The following is an 18,014-nucleotide window of genomic DNA, read 5'->3' as shown; positions in this document are numbered from 1 at the left end:
TTGAAATTAGGAGTGCCTCAATTCACAGAAGTTATGGAGGGGCCTCAAGTCCAATGAATGGTGTCTTGAGTCCAATGAGGGGTGTTTTGAGTCCAAAAGTTTGAGAACTACTGGTATAGACTGACTTCTAGAAGATGCTTCTAAACATTTAGGACCTGTCTTTTGAAATATTCTATTTAAATGGGCTCTAAATTTCATATCAAGCAATTACAATAGCCTTTCACAAGGTATTATTCTAATATTATAAAACCCTAAGCCTCTCTGTCTGTCTGTCCATAACACTTTATTCACACTCTGATTGGCTGTCACAGGCAGGGACAGACAGTGGAACGCCACCATGGCAGTGGGGACTGAGGGGCTGGAAGAGAGGGGGATGACAGGGACTGAAGTGCCCCCATAATGGAGGTGATAGAGTGTGGGGGGGTGAGGCCAGCAGCGCTAGCCTCGCCCCCCATCTCCCCGGGTCTGCTTTTTGGAGCCAGAGGCTGGTGCCCTCCCCCCAATAACAGCCGGCAGGGAGGGAAGGCAGTGCGGAACAGGGGAGGGAGGGGAGCAAGAAGGGGAGAAGGTCTTACGGCCTCAAGTGGTGGGTGGGGGGAGAGGGAGAATGGCTCTGGCCCCAGCCCCAGCCCAAGGCAGGCGGGGAGGGATGCAGGCCTCTGTCCTTGCCCCTGCCCCCCCATCAATCTTGACAGGCAATTGTCTGGTATATATAATATCTAAATACTTAAATACTTACTTTGTTTGCTTGGGTTATGATATAGAATTCTAAAATAGTTGAGCCTATTATTTCAGTTTGCAATACTAAGATAAAAATTTAGTTGTATGTTATCTACATTCCTTGCACATTTCATGACATTTTAAATTATGAACGACCAAATCAAAGTCGCCACATGTTTTTTAGAGGGCCTTTAATAAACCAGCCTTCAAACATTTTCCTTTTGGGTGAAAAATAATGTAGTCATTACACCAATGTAGCAATAATATAAACATGAATAAAAATGGAAAAGATCCCAAAGATGCTTTATAAGATACGTAATTCGTGTTTGCTGGTCTGTAACGGAATTCCAAGAATACTTTGACGTACAAGTATTTGTGTACCACCTATACTCCTAGCCCTTCTAAAACATGATCGAAGTCCCTTTCACAAAAATCTTACTTACAATTCTTTAAGTAACAATTATTTAATCTGCAAAACAGTCCTTCTTTTAAAATATGTGATGCAAGTAGTTTGTACAAGTTTGAAAACTGTCTCATAGTTTACATCCAGATGGAGAAGATAGATACAACAGGGCCAACCAGAAATGATTTTTTAAAAATGTAAGTACAATGAAATAGTGACTGTGGTTTACAATAGTCAACATCTAATGATCATTCATCTCAGGCCTTAACTCCAGTGCTAACCCTTAAAATCTAGCAGAAAAGTTCTGCCAAAAAGCTGATATATTAATTTGTTACGGTGAAAACTGACTGAATATGGCATTCTGCAGTGCATCACACCTGAATGCAAGTCACGCTTCTTCAGAAACATAGCCACAAATTTTACAGATCTTCCCCCCGCCCTCCTCCCCCACCAGGTACCTGTTTCAACACGTTTGCTTTGTTTTTGTTTTGTATGCATTCCAATACAATTGTTTTTTATGACATTTCTTCCTTGGTTTAATAAATGCTTTGCATTCTTTCAATGGCTCAAATAGTTTTCTAGTGAAATACAGATATTTTACTTACAGCACAGAATAAAATATATATGAGAATGAAAATGAAAATGAGCTTGCATTTTTTTAGCACTTTCATCTAAGAAGATACGAAAGGGCTTTACAAATCTTACCAATAGATTTAATACCACCACTAAAGTGCAACCACCTTGGTGATGAAACACTGAAATAAAGTAATGGTGTAGAGCATAGTACACAACGTTTAAGGAAGTAAAAATACAATTGGCAACTAAAATAAAAGAAGTCTTTAAGCAGGCAAAGTATAACTACCCAAGATGGAATTTGGCAAGAACACGAGGGTGAAAGTTAATACCCTTCCCATTTACAAAAAAAAAAAATCATCAGACATTTAAGTAATCAGGTGGTCTGGATCACCGTTTTAAATCTCATCTGAAACATGGCCCCTCCAACAGCACAATGGCACCATAACATCATTGGTCCACATAGAGGAAAGAGCAGCACCTAGTGGAACATAACCAGTACCTCCTGCAACACCTACTGGTATGGACAATGCAAAATGAAATGAAACAAAAGTGTCGGAAACAGTTTATAAAAATGGCACATTTATTGCTACAGAACGGTCATGTACATGACGGCATCGAATAACTACAGATGAGAAACAGGTAATGGCCTACACCAAGCTGTGTTTGTTTTTTTTTTTTTAATCTTCTTGAAGGAACTCCAGCACACAACCTGTTTGGACACTTCTACAAATCAGAAATACACCAAAAACATGAAAAAATCGAGGCACTCAGCCACACATTGAAAACAAGGTGTAACTGTTTATCTTTTTTTTTTTAATCTTTTTCCTTTTTTCATTTTTTTCCCATTTTTTTTTGTTTTTACTGCTGCAGCTATGTGTATAGTCGCAAAAATTTCCCCATTGCGACCTACAACTAAAAAAAAAAAAAGCTACCATACAGTTTCATCTCAGTAACACATGGTAAAATAACATCTTTTAAATAGTAAAATAAAGTAACAAACTTTTACTCAGAATGATTCCAAAAATCTACAAAGAAGAAATATTCAGAATCTGACAATTTTTTTTCCCCGTAATATTCATGGTATAAAAGGATTGCTCCTGTGAAAAATAAGCCAAATATATTTTTTATTTTTAAATTTAGGTTTTTTTTTCCTACTAGGGTGTACTACAGTCTATTTTATAGCAAAAAGAGCACTAGACAAACGAAGCTTTATAACAAAAAGCCAGGCACTGATACATGGTAAATCTCTGCTTTTTTTTTTCTTATCTTCACTTAATTGCATCACAAGTAACAAGAATGAAAAAGGCCACAGTTCATATATTTTCACCATTACATAAGTCTATAATACTTGAAATGAGTATGGTCAAACCAGCACTGCACAAATATGAATCAACTTCAAGTCCCATGAGAAGAACATGTCTTTAAAAAACAAATGAACAAAACAAAAACAAAACAAAAGGTAGGCCCCAAAAGGCCTTGGTGCCCCTTGTGTTGGAATTCATCATATTCCACCTTTAGTTGTTTTTTTTTTTTCCAGTCAACCAGTGGACTAATTTTTTTCTTTTTCTTTTTTTTGTGCTTGTTTCCGCTGAAATCTCTTCATTCCTGGCAATACATTGTTCACTTTTTGACACAGATCATATTCTGCCTGTTGGATATAAAAGATGAAGCTTTCCTCTCCCCTTCCCACCCTACCCACCCCCAAAACTAAAAACAAAATTAAAAAAAAAATCGGAAGACTGAATCAGTACAAGTTGCATCACTGGTAGGACTGACAGTTGTATAAACATTAGTGTTCCTTGCAGTTACACAGAAGACAAATGGTAAAAAAGTTCTAGATGAACAGATTCCCTATTCAGCATATTCATAAATTACTTGAATGTGGAGGTGGATCACCTATTTAAAAAGCTGATATTTTAGTCTTTGTTTCTTAAAAAGAGTTTCTTGGCCCAGTTCATTACCATATAATGCAGCCTCCTGAAATCTAATAGTTTTAACTAAGTACCATCAGCTAGATTACCCGTGACAAAGCCTACTCAGGACACTAATGCCTTAGTTGCATTTGGAAATAAATAAATTTAAAAAAATCAAAGATTTAATACCTGCTTTTCACCTTGGTCTATTAAGAATCGGTAACTACAGAGCAGGATCTTTTGCATCTGTATAGCTAAAATTAATGTGGATGAATCTTTACTTTTCCAAATCTATTATATTTTAATCCTAAAAGTAAAGCATGCTATACATTTTCTATTTTACAGCATGATAAAGTACATAAAAATAATGGGGAAAAAACTGCAACTTCTACTCGATTTGAGTGAAAGCAAATGTAAAGACAAAAATACAAAAACCCCTCTATTCTTGTTAAAAGCATCAGTAAGCAAAACCTTTAATTCATTTTTTTTCACAAATACTTTAAAATAACATTAATTTGGTCTTACCGTGCATTCACAATTGTATTTATCAGACGTGCAGCTCCTAAAACTTTGCATTAACCAAAGGGCTGTTTTTGGTTCCCTAAAATGAATATGTACTATACAAACATAAACTGAATATGATCCACTGGGTTCTTTTTCCTGCACAAAATATGGCTTGTTCATTGTCATTTTACTCTTAACGCTACAGACAGTAATAATACATATGGTACTGATACAGAGAAACCTTTATTCCGCTGAGGATACCAGCACTCAAAGACATCAGCTATCATTAACTCTGGGTGAGATCAATCTTTCTCCCACCCATTTTCATATAAACCAGGCCCATTAAAAATCCAGCATTTTTAGTATAATATGCATTTGTAATTTTGAATTAACTCTAAGTGTATTTCATTTTATTGTATATTCCTAGTGGTTTAATCCACCTCCACATTTGAGAAACTTATCAAGAAATCAAAACATTTTAAGTTTTACTGCTACTGAACATATTTACAGTTTTCAACACGCACACGGCTAATCAAAATGTTTATGGGTATGTAGAAGGTGATCACATGGTAACTATCATATTTGTTCGTTACGTTTTCAGAAACAAACATAAAATTCAGATTCTTGTATCTCACTATTTCATTTAAATGAGACTTTTTTCAACCACACAGATTTTTTTAAACAAAAAACTGATACAATGTATTAAAACACATAATAACAAGAGTCTACATGTAAAAATATAACTTTTACATACACAATTTCAAAATAATGATACGTTTGCCATTTGTTGCATAAAATTTACAAATGTATTTTTCATTACTATATAACTGGCAAAACAGGAGAACAGATGGAACATTTAGACCGTTTTGATGGATTTATGGCATTTACTTAGTGTCGATAGGTGGAAAATCTACTTGAACAGGGAGATTTTATTTAAAATACATGCCAGGTTTGTGTGGCTGTAAAAATAGAAACTGGAATTAGAGACAAAAGGATGCTGACAAATACTTAACTAGGAGCACTATCTGTTAATTGTACTGTACACCAAAGTCAATCATTATAAAGATTCACTATGGAAGTTGGTTCAATTGTGCCCAGACTTCAAAGCTAGCTATCTGATGAGTTGCTGTGCCATAGTTTGATCTATGTTACTATTAAATATGTTAAGTAAAAACTTCATTCATACTGGCCAGAGAAATACTGTACTACCACCCCTCCTCAAGAAAGTGCAACTTAATGCTTTAGGACTCATAAGGCTTGTTGTAATGCTGCATGATGACTGAATATTGGCATTTTACAAATAAAGGAGGAGGCAGCAAGTGGTCTACATTTAAGTAATCCACTTAAAAACAAGAAAAGAAAGAAAAAGAAAGTCAATCAAATCTGTCACACTACTTGCAATTTTCCCATTTGATGCTTTCCCCCCCCCGAAAATCTGACCATGTATTCAGAAACGCCTCACTGCACACTATTTAGGCTACACACATAGGTAACACTTTAATCAATTTGTTAAATCACAGCCACTTTGATTATGTTATGTTTCTGATGATATAAACATTGGAAGGCACAGTGGTAACATTGTAGCATTCTAACCTTGTACCTCTGAAAATCCCAGAATAGGGTCAACAAGCACAACATTACGATTTAGACAAATTTGTTTTGCCAAGTCTCAGTAACGCTGCCTGTATTATCTACACATGATGTGACTTGAAAGTCCTGTGTTCCCAAAAGACTGAAGAAACAACTCTACTTATTTATGAATGAGAAGCAACGTCAGGGTCAGCATTTCATCCTGCAGCACCCCTCCAGAGACAGAGTTGGCACTACAGGTTACAATAACAAAAACAGGGGAGAGGGACAGAAATAAGACAAAAAACCCCTTATTTACAGTAAAATCTTCTTTTTAAAAAAGTTAATCAGTACTATTTTTTTACAGGAGCAAAAAAGTCTGAAACAAATGAACAAAAGCTTACCATATTCACTAAATTTTTAATATATATTTATATATATATTTATATATATATATTTGTCATAGGTCTATAAGATCCATCTGTTCCTCCTACCCTAAGGAATGGCTAATGTCATCACTTCAGTTTTCATTAGGACGTTTGCTGGTTTTGTAAATATCTGGGCAGCAAAGCTTCCCTTTTAATATCCAGTAAGTATAAACACTAGCTGTCTAGCACACCAACAAAAACGCTCATTTTTTCTTCAGAAGTACACTTTTTCATTATTGCAAGTTTACAATTTTAAATTAAATATTTTTTTCAGACTTACAAATTAATTATATTTTTTTTCCAAAAGAAGTTTAGGCACAAATGCATTGTCCCACAGTGTGGAGAAGATTGCCATTCAGTCTCTAGGCTGTGCATTTACAGCTCATAACATACTGCTTTTAAACATTCTGAATGATATGTTAAAGAGAGTCATCCCTCAAAAGTTGCACTTTTTGTTTGTTTTTTTGTTTTTAATAATCGGGAATGCTGAAATCTCTTGCGTCTGTGATTCTTAACTACTCAGACTTGTCTTATATTACAAAAAAGGGGTTAAGGAGAAGTGTTTATGTGGGTTTAAGATAATACAGCTGTTAAAGAAGTGGTCTCTTGTTTAAATGAAGAAATGTGGCAACTTGGACCTGTGAAAGAAGTAGAAATTAAATCAGTCAAGGAGAGCTGAACACACATGACTGTACCTTCTTGACAAAAATGATTTTCACATCATTTTTGAATCTTAAATGTACTTGCAAGCTGATTCAATAAGAACATCGCAAAAGATGAGCCTAATTCTTCTTGTTACACGTGAGCTACCCCACCCCCACTGCAGTCCAGAATCTATAGGAGGACTCTATATGGTGTCTTCTTGGGAGAGTATAGCGTGACTTTGAACATCGCTGAAAATGAACTTGCCTTTCTACATCTGTCCCATATGATTGGATGCATCTCCCATCCCAGGATGGGGTCCTGCCAAGGAAAGTGGAGGAGGGTCTGAAGATACTTTCTCTTCTTCCCTTCTTTTCAGACATGCTGCTTTAGGGTTCAGATTCCTTTCTGTTGAATTGAAGCAAAAGGCCATTTCAAGAACGCAAGTTTTTATTACATCCCAAATTGATCTGCTTACTGTGACTCCACCTGAAGAAATTTATTTATCAGTTTCTTATTAGGGGTGACTTCGCAACTTCATTAAATAAAATACCAAAAGATCTTTTTCTCTGAAATCCTCTTTTCAAGACTTGGGAATGTCAGTGGCTTGTATTTGTGGTCATGGTCAGTTCAAATGATGGAATGCAATACAAGTCAGTGCACAAATTTTGCAAACACCTCTGTTTTTGTGCATCTCTCAGTGATACCTGAGAGTTTGGAAAGGAGAAGGCAGGAATATTTTTTGGACAAAAGTCTATAAAATCATGAAGGGCATGGACCAAGCGAACAGGGAACTGTTGTTTACCAAGTTCTGGAATATTAGAACTGGGGGGCACCCACTGAAAATAGTAAGTGACAGGTTTAAAACTAACAAGAGAAAGTACTTTTTTAAAGCAACATGTAGAAAACTTGTGGAATTAATTTCCATAGGAGGTGGTGGAGATATAGAACAGCTAGGTTCAAAAATGGACTCAATATATTCATGAATGATAGCTATATTAATGGGCATTGATCAGAATTGTTGGAAATGTTTCTTTAGGAATCTCTAACTCAATGTATAGTGGTTGCCAGGGAGGGTATTGAATAGGGAGACATCTGGTTCCTGTAATCTCTCTGTATGGAATTACTTCTGTCACTCTCAGAGACAGGATACTGGGCTAGATGGACCACTGGCCTACATCAATGTGGCACTTATATTCTTATGAAGCCAAGCTTAATATTGAACTTGGATCTCGTCAAAGAGCCAAACATTTGAATACTAGGAAATGTCAGAGGTCTACGTCAAAGATTAAAGGATTAGATTGACAAAGGTATTTAGGCATCTAACGTGGTATTAGACACTTAAATCCAGCACTTAAGTGCCACTGAGCTCCTCCAAAGCCCTGCTCAGCTACTGTCTAGCCTGTCTTAGGTATATAAACTCCTGGATGAATTTTAACTTTTCATCCGCAGTAACGTGCAAAATTGTCAAAGTGCTGATGCTGCTAAACTCTTTAGCACCCTCAGTCATGTATAAATCTGGGAACTCTCAGGGGTGGAGTTTTCCCATCTAGTTTATATGATATGGCGGATATCAGTGATGGCCTCCTCCTCCTTGATATTTCCGACTGGTTAGCATAGGGGGCTCTGACCTCAATTTTCTGGCTTCTGCGAATGCCATTCTTAGATGTACTGTATAGGGAGAGGAGTGTTTAATTCATAGCTGTAAATTCCATCGGATGGCAAACAAGACAATACTCAGAGGGGTTTTTTATGGATTTAGCCTAAACTAGATCTTGGTTTCCTCAAACTACAAGGTATTTCTTCACTGAGGACCAGTGTAGCTTCATTTTAAAACAGACAATGACAAAGACTAGAATGCCCAATGTGGGACTGAAAGCCCATATGGATTCAGACCTGCATCCAAATCATGCAATTAGTGACTATCTCTGTAACAGAGAGAACTTGATCTATGAAATCAGTGAACATTTAGGTATGAAACCTGTATTGGATGCTAGATGAGTGCTGTGACCTGAGGTGTGTCATTAGAAAAATCTGTCTCACTGAGCACTGTAGACTGGTACTGTGCATTGAACAGCATTTACACTCTTGAAAAGGGCTTAGTTTTACATGACAAAAACCCCCCAGAGGAATTCAAGATTTGGTAATGTTTTGGGCAGATGGCAATTTACTGATTGATAACTATTGGTTTTTATAGTTATCAGGAAGCATTTTACAATCCTATCTCCGCACACAACACAGTATGGTATAGTTTAACACTGTACATTTTGTTTCAAAATATTTTTGTATGATTAGTTGGTAGCTTCATAAATGCTTTAGCTTTCTGCCTCTGGAAATCAGATTTTCAGGCTGTTAATGTATGAGTACCTGGTCGCAATGGCTGCTGATAGGCATGAAAAAACCTAAACAAAACAGTATTTTACTGGAAGAGAAAGTGTGTTAGTTTGACCTGGCTCCCCAGTGTCATGCATTTCAGTGGGGCTTTTTGCCACTTTTATCTAAAGTCGATTCAATCAGCTATTAGATAAAAGCATCAAAAAGCCCTGCTGAAGTGCACAATCTATACAGATGTTGAGCAAGTCAGGTCAAATTAACACGATGACTCTTCTAGGCACACGCTACGATTGGTGCAGGGGCACGCTGAGCTTAAACCACTGGGTTTTTTTCCCACATCTGTAAGCAGCCAATAGCTTTAGATTGGCTAGTGATAAAAGGTTACGTTACTTTTGTTTCCTTTCATTTATTCTGACACAGCCCTGTAACTGATTTGCCAAAAAATAGACATGGATGAAAAGCAGGTTACTAGCTTTACCTGGTATGCATTTCCAAACCAAGTGTCCGAAAACAAATGGAAATCAAAAGGAAGGTTTTCTTAAGAACTGTAGATATGACATGTCTGAGCTATTTTCTTAGGCTATTACCTGTGCTTTACTGCACAGAAATCTGCTCTCATCAGTACTTGCTACAGTTCACTCTACTCAGTTTACAACTAACCTAGAACTCCCAGAGTTGGGTGACTTCGGATATATATTTTGTCACCACAGCAAAAGATGCCAAAAACTCACCTCTGACTTGTTGTTCTAAGCTGAGAATGACAGCCACAGCCTGGTGTAGGATCAGGAGTTTGGTCTGGGGCTTGTCACTCTTCAGATGGAGTTGCACCATCCGGCCCAACTCCTTGAAAGCCTCATTGATGTCACGCACGCGTAGGCGCTCCCGGGCATTATTGGCCATTCTCCTTTCCTTCTCCCTCTCAGCCTTCTGCTCCGGGGTAAGGTCCTCATCGTCATTATTGCTGAGAGATAAAAGGAACACAGGATTTTCTAATAGTGTGGAAAATATGTAATTCAGTCATTTTGAACAGATTTCAAACTCCACTAGTGATGCAATTCATAGGAAGCATTTTTGGCTTAATTCTAACTTACATCTCTCATTCTGAGAGGCCTCTATGTACAATATACAATTTTGTCACTGACCACGTTAACATTTCTCCATAAAAATCGTTCTGTTTAAAGTTCTTTGGTCTGTAATGAAGATTTGCCATCTAACTAAAGCAGGACAGTGGGAAGCTCTGCTACGTAGAACAAGAGAAAGTACAGTACTTTTCAAAACCTATTTTACAAAGCAGTACCACAGTCAGTATTGTGACATTGCATGCAGGACACATCCTGGGAACCTATGGATTTTATATTTGAACTACACAAGCTTCAAATTCCAGGCTGCACTTTCAACCCACAGGGAACATATCAGTTTTAAATTAAATCAATTAAACTTCCCAGATACTTTTCTATATTCAATAAACTTGAGTAATGAATATGAAATTAGAACCATGGGTTTTATCCAGGTGAATTTCCCTTTAGGCTAGGAAAAAGCAGGTAAGAGATAGCCCTTCTGTATGAGACAAGAAGGAAATGAAGAGAATAGGTATGCTAGAGGACTGAGAAGCTCATGCAAAATGACTAGCTAACTGTCACAAAATTTCAAGGTAGAAACGAAATAGGTTTGTGCATAGAAATAGATTTTGGCTCTTTTACTACACAATCCTGTGGAGTCACCAGTCTGGATAGCTGGCACTTTTGTTATAAATGGGCTTCTCTGCTAACCAGAGGCAGAGGTTCCTTATTCTTCTCTCATTGATCGGTGGGGCTTATTTACTTGCTACTATTAAATCTCATGTGGCACAATGGGGGCTCATAGGGCTTGGGAGTCTCTGTAATGCATCTGAGTCAGGAGGGCCCTACGACTCCTTCAGTTTTCATTCTAGCCTGCTGAAAGAGCCCTGTTTTTGAGATGCTGGGCATGAATATGAGTACATTGTACTTGGCTTGTCAGGATCTGATACCACCTCTCTGAAGGGAAACTTGGAAAGTCACATTAGCCTACTTTAGGAAGCATATCAGCCACTATTTACCCAATGGAGAGTAGCGGGAATGAAATTTCCATCGGCCAATAAGCCATGGAAATAATTCATGACTGGATAGAGCCCCACGTTTAATTTTGTAATCATGTTCTGTAGCAAAACCTGACTCTATCTTGCATTTAGTGACAAACTGGAACACATTTTCTAGTGACTTGCTGATAATACATTATATTAATTGATTCAGGTATACAAATATACTGATCTGTTTTCAACAATCCTAAGACAAGACAAATTCAGAAGCATGGCTAAATATCAAGACTAACCTTTAAAGTTGTAAAGCTCTTAAAAACAAAAATATTAGTCTACAAAAGTTCCAAAGCACATATTAAAATGCATAAGTGATAGCCTACCTGTTCAATTAACAAGAACTGAGAAGATCAACTTGCATCAACATAAAGGCCTTTTTTTTACCATATCAAACGTGTGAGAAAAAAAACATCTCTTGCAAATATACCCAATTAGATTTGTTGAGAGAAAACCTAAATATGCCCAATTAGATTGTTTGTTGAGATAAAACCTCAAGCATCAGACTTTTTTCTCCACCCATAGCAGGCCTGTAAATAATTCTTTTTGTTTTAAAATTAGGCTGTGGGAGAGGAAGTCTTGAAATCTTGAAGTATTTCTCCCAAGCAACATGTCTATTTGTTGTTACATGGCTGATATTTGATCTTGTTCACAGCCTTCCCATTTTCATACATAATCCAAGACAACAGTGCCTTGAAGGATATGAGGCAGCATCAAACCCTTATTCAATCTTTTAAAAACAAAACAAAGCCAGGAGCGTACCTGGATTTCAATGTTATTGGTCTTTTTGTTATATAGCTTGAGACGGAATTGATATAGGATATTGAAGGGACAATTTAACCTTTGATCTATAGACTAGGTCTCGAGGCAGAGCCCACAGTCCAGCAAATATTGCAGAGAAAAACCTCATTTAGATAGCTAATGCTTAGCACTTCCATACACATTAGGTAAGTTCAGCCAGGACACAAAGTCCAAGATGATAAAATCCAAGGATATGTCTTCACTTATACCTTCCAGTATTATTTATAGAATATGAAGAATAGTTAGCCCCAATAGCAGTCCAATTTAAACATGCATATGAGGGCCATCAATGCATGTAGGGGAGAAATAATTCTTTATGTAAGATATTTTTAAAAATAGAAGGTTAATAAAACACTTCTTTCTTCTGAAATGAGGTAATTTAATTATATTGTTTTGCATAAACTGAAGCTCTGGTCTGATGAAAGGTAAAAGAAAGGGGTCCAATATGTTGGGCAAATTACTATGTGAATGTGATCAGATTTAGATGCATATTAAAAACTGAAAAGCAATATTTTACCCCAATTTTAAGCAAAGGCAAATTATTATAGGTGGATTATAATTAAATAATCATCTACTAAGCTAATCAGGCAGTGTAAGATGATGGATAATAAGAATTATTTATAATGGGGATAATTTCGTTGGTGTCCAGTTCTGGGATCTTAAAGACATTTGGGGAAGTCCTGGAGTACAAGTATCCAAATGATACCATTAGTACTACCAGAGTAATCCTTCCATTTACTCTTAGGCTGTGGTTTTGCCTGTCAGGAAAAAATACCTCAGTGTTTCTTCCTGTTCTGTTCACTTCATCAAAATCCAGTAAAGGAATTAAATGAAGCGACACTATTATATACTGTTACCTAGATCTTGACCTAGTAATTGATTTGATATCCTTCTTGTCATCCTCTAGTTTCTTGTCCTCAGAAGATTTTGTGTCCTGGAGGTTTTCATCTCCCTCATCATCAGATTTGATTTCGGAGCTACCTGAAGACACACTCTGCCCTTGCAGTCCAGTTGGCATGCCTGTGGAAAAATACGTTAAGTTTCTGTTACCAATGCTTATGGAAAAGTTTGAATGTATTTGTACGTGTGTTTCTTAACACTGTTGCTTAGAGTAAGATTTGTAGTCCTTTCTGCTCACCGATACTTTTTGGGGCTGATTGGTGCAAAAAGTAGTTTCAAGAATGCAGCTGCTGAGACCGGTTTTAAGCACTGACATTGAGATACAATTCTACTTCACGGTTTTTGGAATAAATGCTAATTTCATCATCCACAAAGCATCAGCTAAATTGCAATGGAAAGCATAATCATGGAAATGACACACCTCATGTTCTGATTAAGAGCCCAGTGCATATGGCACCTTTTATATGGAGCTTTTCTCCTTGCACAATGCTTTAGCGAGATATAATAACAAAACTATACAGTTCAATAGCACTGCGTATTCCAAAATCTGAAAGCACTTTATAGATTAATTACCTGTAAGTAGGTAACTATTATTTCCATTTTACAGTTGGGAAAACTGACATGCAAAGAGGCTGTGATCTTGTTTAGCCTTCCATTTTAAATCAGTAGGTGGCTGTGGAAAAAGGACTAGACTTCCTAACTCTTAGTCTTTTCTTTAATCACTGTAATCTCTGGGCGTGTGTAGACAAAATGGGGGCCCTAAATTGAAGCAGTGGGTTTTAAAAAACACTGCTTCAATTTAGGGCTGATCAAACCCCCATGTTGTGCACACACCCTGCTGACTTACCTGCCTTTCCAGTGGGGAGGGGAGGGCAAGCTGCCAGCAGGGTAGCAGTCCCTGGGCTGCAGGAAGGGCTGTGCTTCCCCCCACGGCAGCAGTGGCCCCCCCTAGGCGGCACCCACTCACAGGCACCTGGCTTGGGCGGTCCCAGGGGGCACCGCAGCCCTGGAGGGAAGCACCGGGCCGCTGTGCAGCTCAGGCAGGCAGGCAGGCTCCAGGTGGGGAGGGAAAAAAAGATCAGGCTCAAACGGAGCCCAGTGCTTCACTCCACAGCTGTAGGGACAGCAAAATAAAACTCCTCAAAGGAGTTTTAGTTTGCTGCACCCCAAGGCATTTAAAGTGCATTATGCCGCCAAATTTCCTACAGCAGGTGGAATTAATGCGTAATACACCGCCAAGGCGTGCAAACATTGACACCATTTAAGTGATGCAAAAGCATTTAGCCTGCTTTAAAGTGTCGTGCACACACGCCTCTTGTTTCGTCTACACATGGCCTTCCTCTTCAAAATCGTTACTATGCCAGTCTCATAAAATAATCCAAATACCTCAGCCATAAAGAATGAGCTTGTGAACCATCATAAAAGAAATTCAGAATTCTTTCTTCCACACTCTTACTGTAAAAATAGTAGTCCCTAGGAATAAAGGTAAAATCTGGATGTCCTGTCGATTAAGTTAGTTCAAATGTCTTTTGAAATAATTATGCAGGTATATTTATTTATCTTACAAGCTTCATAGAGCTCAGTAAATATAGAGATACAATGAAAATAATGGTGATTTCCTCTTCACATATGTAATGTTAGTCAATGGGAATTCTGTGTATGATGGAACTTAAGCTTATACTGTGTGTGCAGGACCTTAAGCTTATACTTTTTCATTTTGCATCCAAAAAGGCTTCCTATAGTCTTAATATTGCTTCTTGAGTTATCTTGGTACCAGAGCTCTCTGAGCTAAATTGCTTTGATGCTTGAAATTGTGATGACTAGAAAATACTAGACAGGATGTCAGAATTATTAAGAACTATTAAGAGAGTCAAGTTACTCCTGACTCTCTCCTTCCACTCAAGTTGCGTGATGGTCTCATTGAATAAGTGAGCAATCACAACTATGAACCCAAGTTACAAGGAAACTCAGTAATCCCAATTATTGTAGCACATATACATTTTAATTTTAATTCGACGAAGAAGCATTTAAGACAAGCACATGTCAGTTTTCTGAGGTTATCGCAGTATACTCACCCCTATAGGGATCTTGGGGTGGATTTAAATCTGGGGAAGTAGCAGACTGAACTGGCAGCTGGGGAACTGGAACCTGATTTGGCACAAGTGAATGGCTGCCACGCAGACTGACACCATCTTCACGATGGGCTCCAACCTGCAAAGTGAAGATTTGGAGAGTTTAATATTACAGGACCAGAAACATGGAAGCAACAAGTTCATGAGAGAGCAAGGACAGGATGAAGAGAAATGTGGGCATTTAAAAATACGGTTCTACATGGCTCTTCACTAGAGGGCGCCGATGTACTGTGTATCTACATAATATGGAAAAACACTTAACACTCAGTAAGATGCTGTGCAGCACATTTAGTGACAAATATGGCAGAGTAGCTCAGGCAGGTAAAACGTCAAATTGTCTCCCAGGGTGCTGCAGTGGAGCGCACTGATTCGTACCCATCTGTCTTCTATCATGTCCGCCAACAGATCTGACAATTATCTTAATGCCCATATGCTTAATTGTGGGCTTCTCAATTCCCCCATTGCTATCGGAAATCCTGCAGGAATTTCAATTTGGCATTCGACTTTCATTTCAGGGGATAAGATTCTCAGGCCTGCCATTTTTTTTCCATAATGCCAGTTAAGCCTCTGACAGTGGAAGCTACAGTAGTATCTGACACAGCCCCAATTCGGCACAAATATAATAAAACGTCACCTGGCTTTCCAAACCTAGAAGCCCATTCCAAATTAATGTTTGCTGTATTTCATTAACCACAGAGTTCGAAATCCAAAGGGGCAAAATTCCTGCCAACACCACGACTCCGGGTAATATACCAATAAAGGTTTTATTAAACACTCCAGTAATGCCATCATCTTAGCTGACAGTGCAGGCACAATGGAAAGACATCTATTATCTTCCATGTATATTGCTTATGGATGCACTTTATAAGCTAAAATTGCTATAGAATTAAATATAAGGGAGTGTAAGGAATGACAGGCTATTTATCTCTAGACTCAGAAAATGTGGATGGATGTTTTGATATTAAATAGGTTCTAATGAAAAGCACTGGAGGAACAGAGAACGCTCTCTTTGGTTTCTTAATTTAAGACATGCCTCAAAGCTGAAAGATTCCTTGAATCATATAAAAAACACTTCTGCATGCAACTTGAGTATCTATTCTAGATTTTCTCAGGTGTTAGCCTGGTCTAGTACTTAGATGAAATGTGTCTCCACCGAATATACGCTCTGAGAGAACTCTAAGGGACTCTTCATTCTCAGAGTATTATCCATGGATCAGTACTTGTGCAGATAAAAAGACTGAGGAATGTTTCTAATCAGAATTACAAGATAATGTACTATAATTGTTAACATCAAGACCACAGTAAGAAAGATAAAAGGGAATCCTGCCAAAGGGGATTCAGGGAAAAAAAACACACTTTTGCTATCAGACAAAACGAAGATACAGAAGTAAGTATAAAACAGCAGAGCAGAAAACTGTTTTGAAACATTTTAATTTTTAAAAACTTGACATCTTTAGAAAAGACTTTGGAAAACTGTTGCATTTACTAATATATTTGGTTGCACAAAGAAAGAAGAAAGTGCCCGTGTGGGGTGTGGAAGGATAAAGTTTCACCTTGACATAAAGAGCTTACCATGTAAACCCTTGGAGGTTTCAATAATCTAAAAGATTAGTGTGAAGTTTTAATGAAATCACTGATATTTTCTTGACATGAACAAGCTCTTTATTAATGTTCACCAGTGGAAGGAAAATATTGGAGCTGAACAGACTTTTTATGGACAGACGAAGAGAAATGTGTATGGTAATTCTGAGGTGGAACAAAACAGAACATTTGTTTCATTTTATTCCAGATGATCACGTTTGCACTGGAAACCAGCAAATGATGTTTAAGTAGACCTCTTGTGAGTAACTCAAATATAAAGGTGCATCTCAGCAAATATAGCATCCTCTTCAAAATCTCTACCACTTTCAGGCCAAATTGTATTAACAATAATACTCCAAATTATGATGGACAAGGTTGATTCTGATTCTGACTGCCACACCTGACTGAGCTCTCTGATGGGAATGCTTGTTGTTTTGTCATATAAAAAGTTCAATGCCGATGAAACTTTTTTGTTGAAATTTTGAATCCGGATAAATAAAAGGAAACTGTTGACAAAAGCTATTTTATTTTAAAATACCAGCTGCAATAAGTACTAAGAAATATCTAAGATGCCTTCTCTTTCTTCAGATTCATAAGAGATTTGGGCTGTAAATGCAAAACGTTGCTCATAAATGAATGGGAAAATTTGCCTATTCATATTTCCTCTTTTACAAACCACAACATTGGCAAGCTTATTTGTCGAGATTATAAAAGCCTGTTGTAACTGCACATTTTAGGCATGTGCAGTGAAAACATCCACCCCAATAGCATAAATTGGGGGAAAACCTCGTTTTATCATCTTCTAATGCACTATTCTGAACTATCATTCTGCTCACAAAAAGTGCCCCCCCTCCCATCCATCTGATACAAGGAGCAGTCCAGAAGACCTGTCTGCATAGTGCCAAGTTCAGAACATTAAGGCATCAAGGTACACACAAAAAAAATCATTCTTCAACTTCAATGAACTTCATCATTCAAAAAAATCATTCATCAACTTCAATGATAAGACTGAGTCTGACCAAGAGCACTGATTCTACTCCACTGACCTTGTGACAGTCTATTTGCACACCCTTGTTGGCTATTTAATTACTAGTCTTAAACTTATTTCAGATGGTTCACTGCCAGGGTACAATAGAGTGATTCCCAACAAGGGTATTGTGACATCCTGAGGCACTGCAAGATCCTTGTAAGCATGCCACACAATATTAGCCCTGTTAGATATGCAAAGACTCACAAGATAAACCCAGATACTTCAAACAGAAAGCCATGGCATCAAAAACATTCTGACTTGTTGTGGCTTTTGTGAGTTCTTTGCAACAGAAGTCTTGTTCTTATTTTTCCATAGTAAAAAAGTGAGGGAAAGCTAAAAGGTGGCATTTTCCAAGAGGGTTCTCAAAGGTT

At 37.6% G+C, this 18,014-nt stretch overlaps 1 protein-coding gene across 20 annotated transcripts in view; it reads right to left on the bottom strand.

The window, feature by feature from the left end:
- Window positions 1-2,261: 2,261 nt before the first annotated feature.
- TCF4 (transcription factor 4) overlaps window positions 2,262-18,014 on the bottom strand; it is a 351,863-nt gene continuing 336,110 nt past the window's right edge. For 14 of the 20 annotated variants that reach the window (XM_014593968.3, XM_014593970.3, XM_019495923.2 and 11 more), the window contains 5 exons: window positions 14,976-15,111; window positions 12,858-13,020; window positions 9,821-10,050; window positions 7,023-7,163; window positions 2,262-6,751 (listed from right to left, as the gene is read on the bottom strand). In XM_014593968.3, the coding sequence (XP_014449454.1) occupies window positions 7,027-7,163; window positions 9,821-10,050; window positions 12,858-13,020; window positions 14,976-15,111 (666 nt within the window). In that variant the 3' untranslated portion in view covers window positions 2,262-6,751; window positions 7,023-7,026. Of the gene's footprint in view, window positions 7,164-9,820; window positions 10,051-12,857; window positions 13,021-14,975; window positions 15,112-18,014 lie in introns of all 20 variants that reach the window. The other 6 variants (XM_019495915.2, XM_019495914.2, XM_059725274.1 and 3 more) reach the window with 2 other exon arrangements.

The sequence above is a fragment of the Alligator mississippiensis genome, chromosome 3 (assembly GCF_030867095.1).
Source record: "Alligator mississippiensis isolate rAllMis1 chromosome 3, rAllMis1, whole genome shotgun sequence".
In the NCBI taxonomy this organism is placed as follows: domain Eukaryota; kingdom Metazoa; phylum Chordata; order Crocodylia; family Alligatoridae; genus Alligator; species Alligator mississippiensis.
This window is presented reverse-complemented; position numbering and strand designations above follow the sequence as displayed.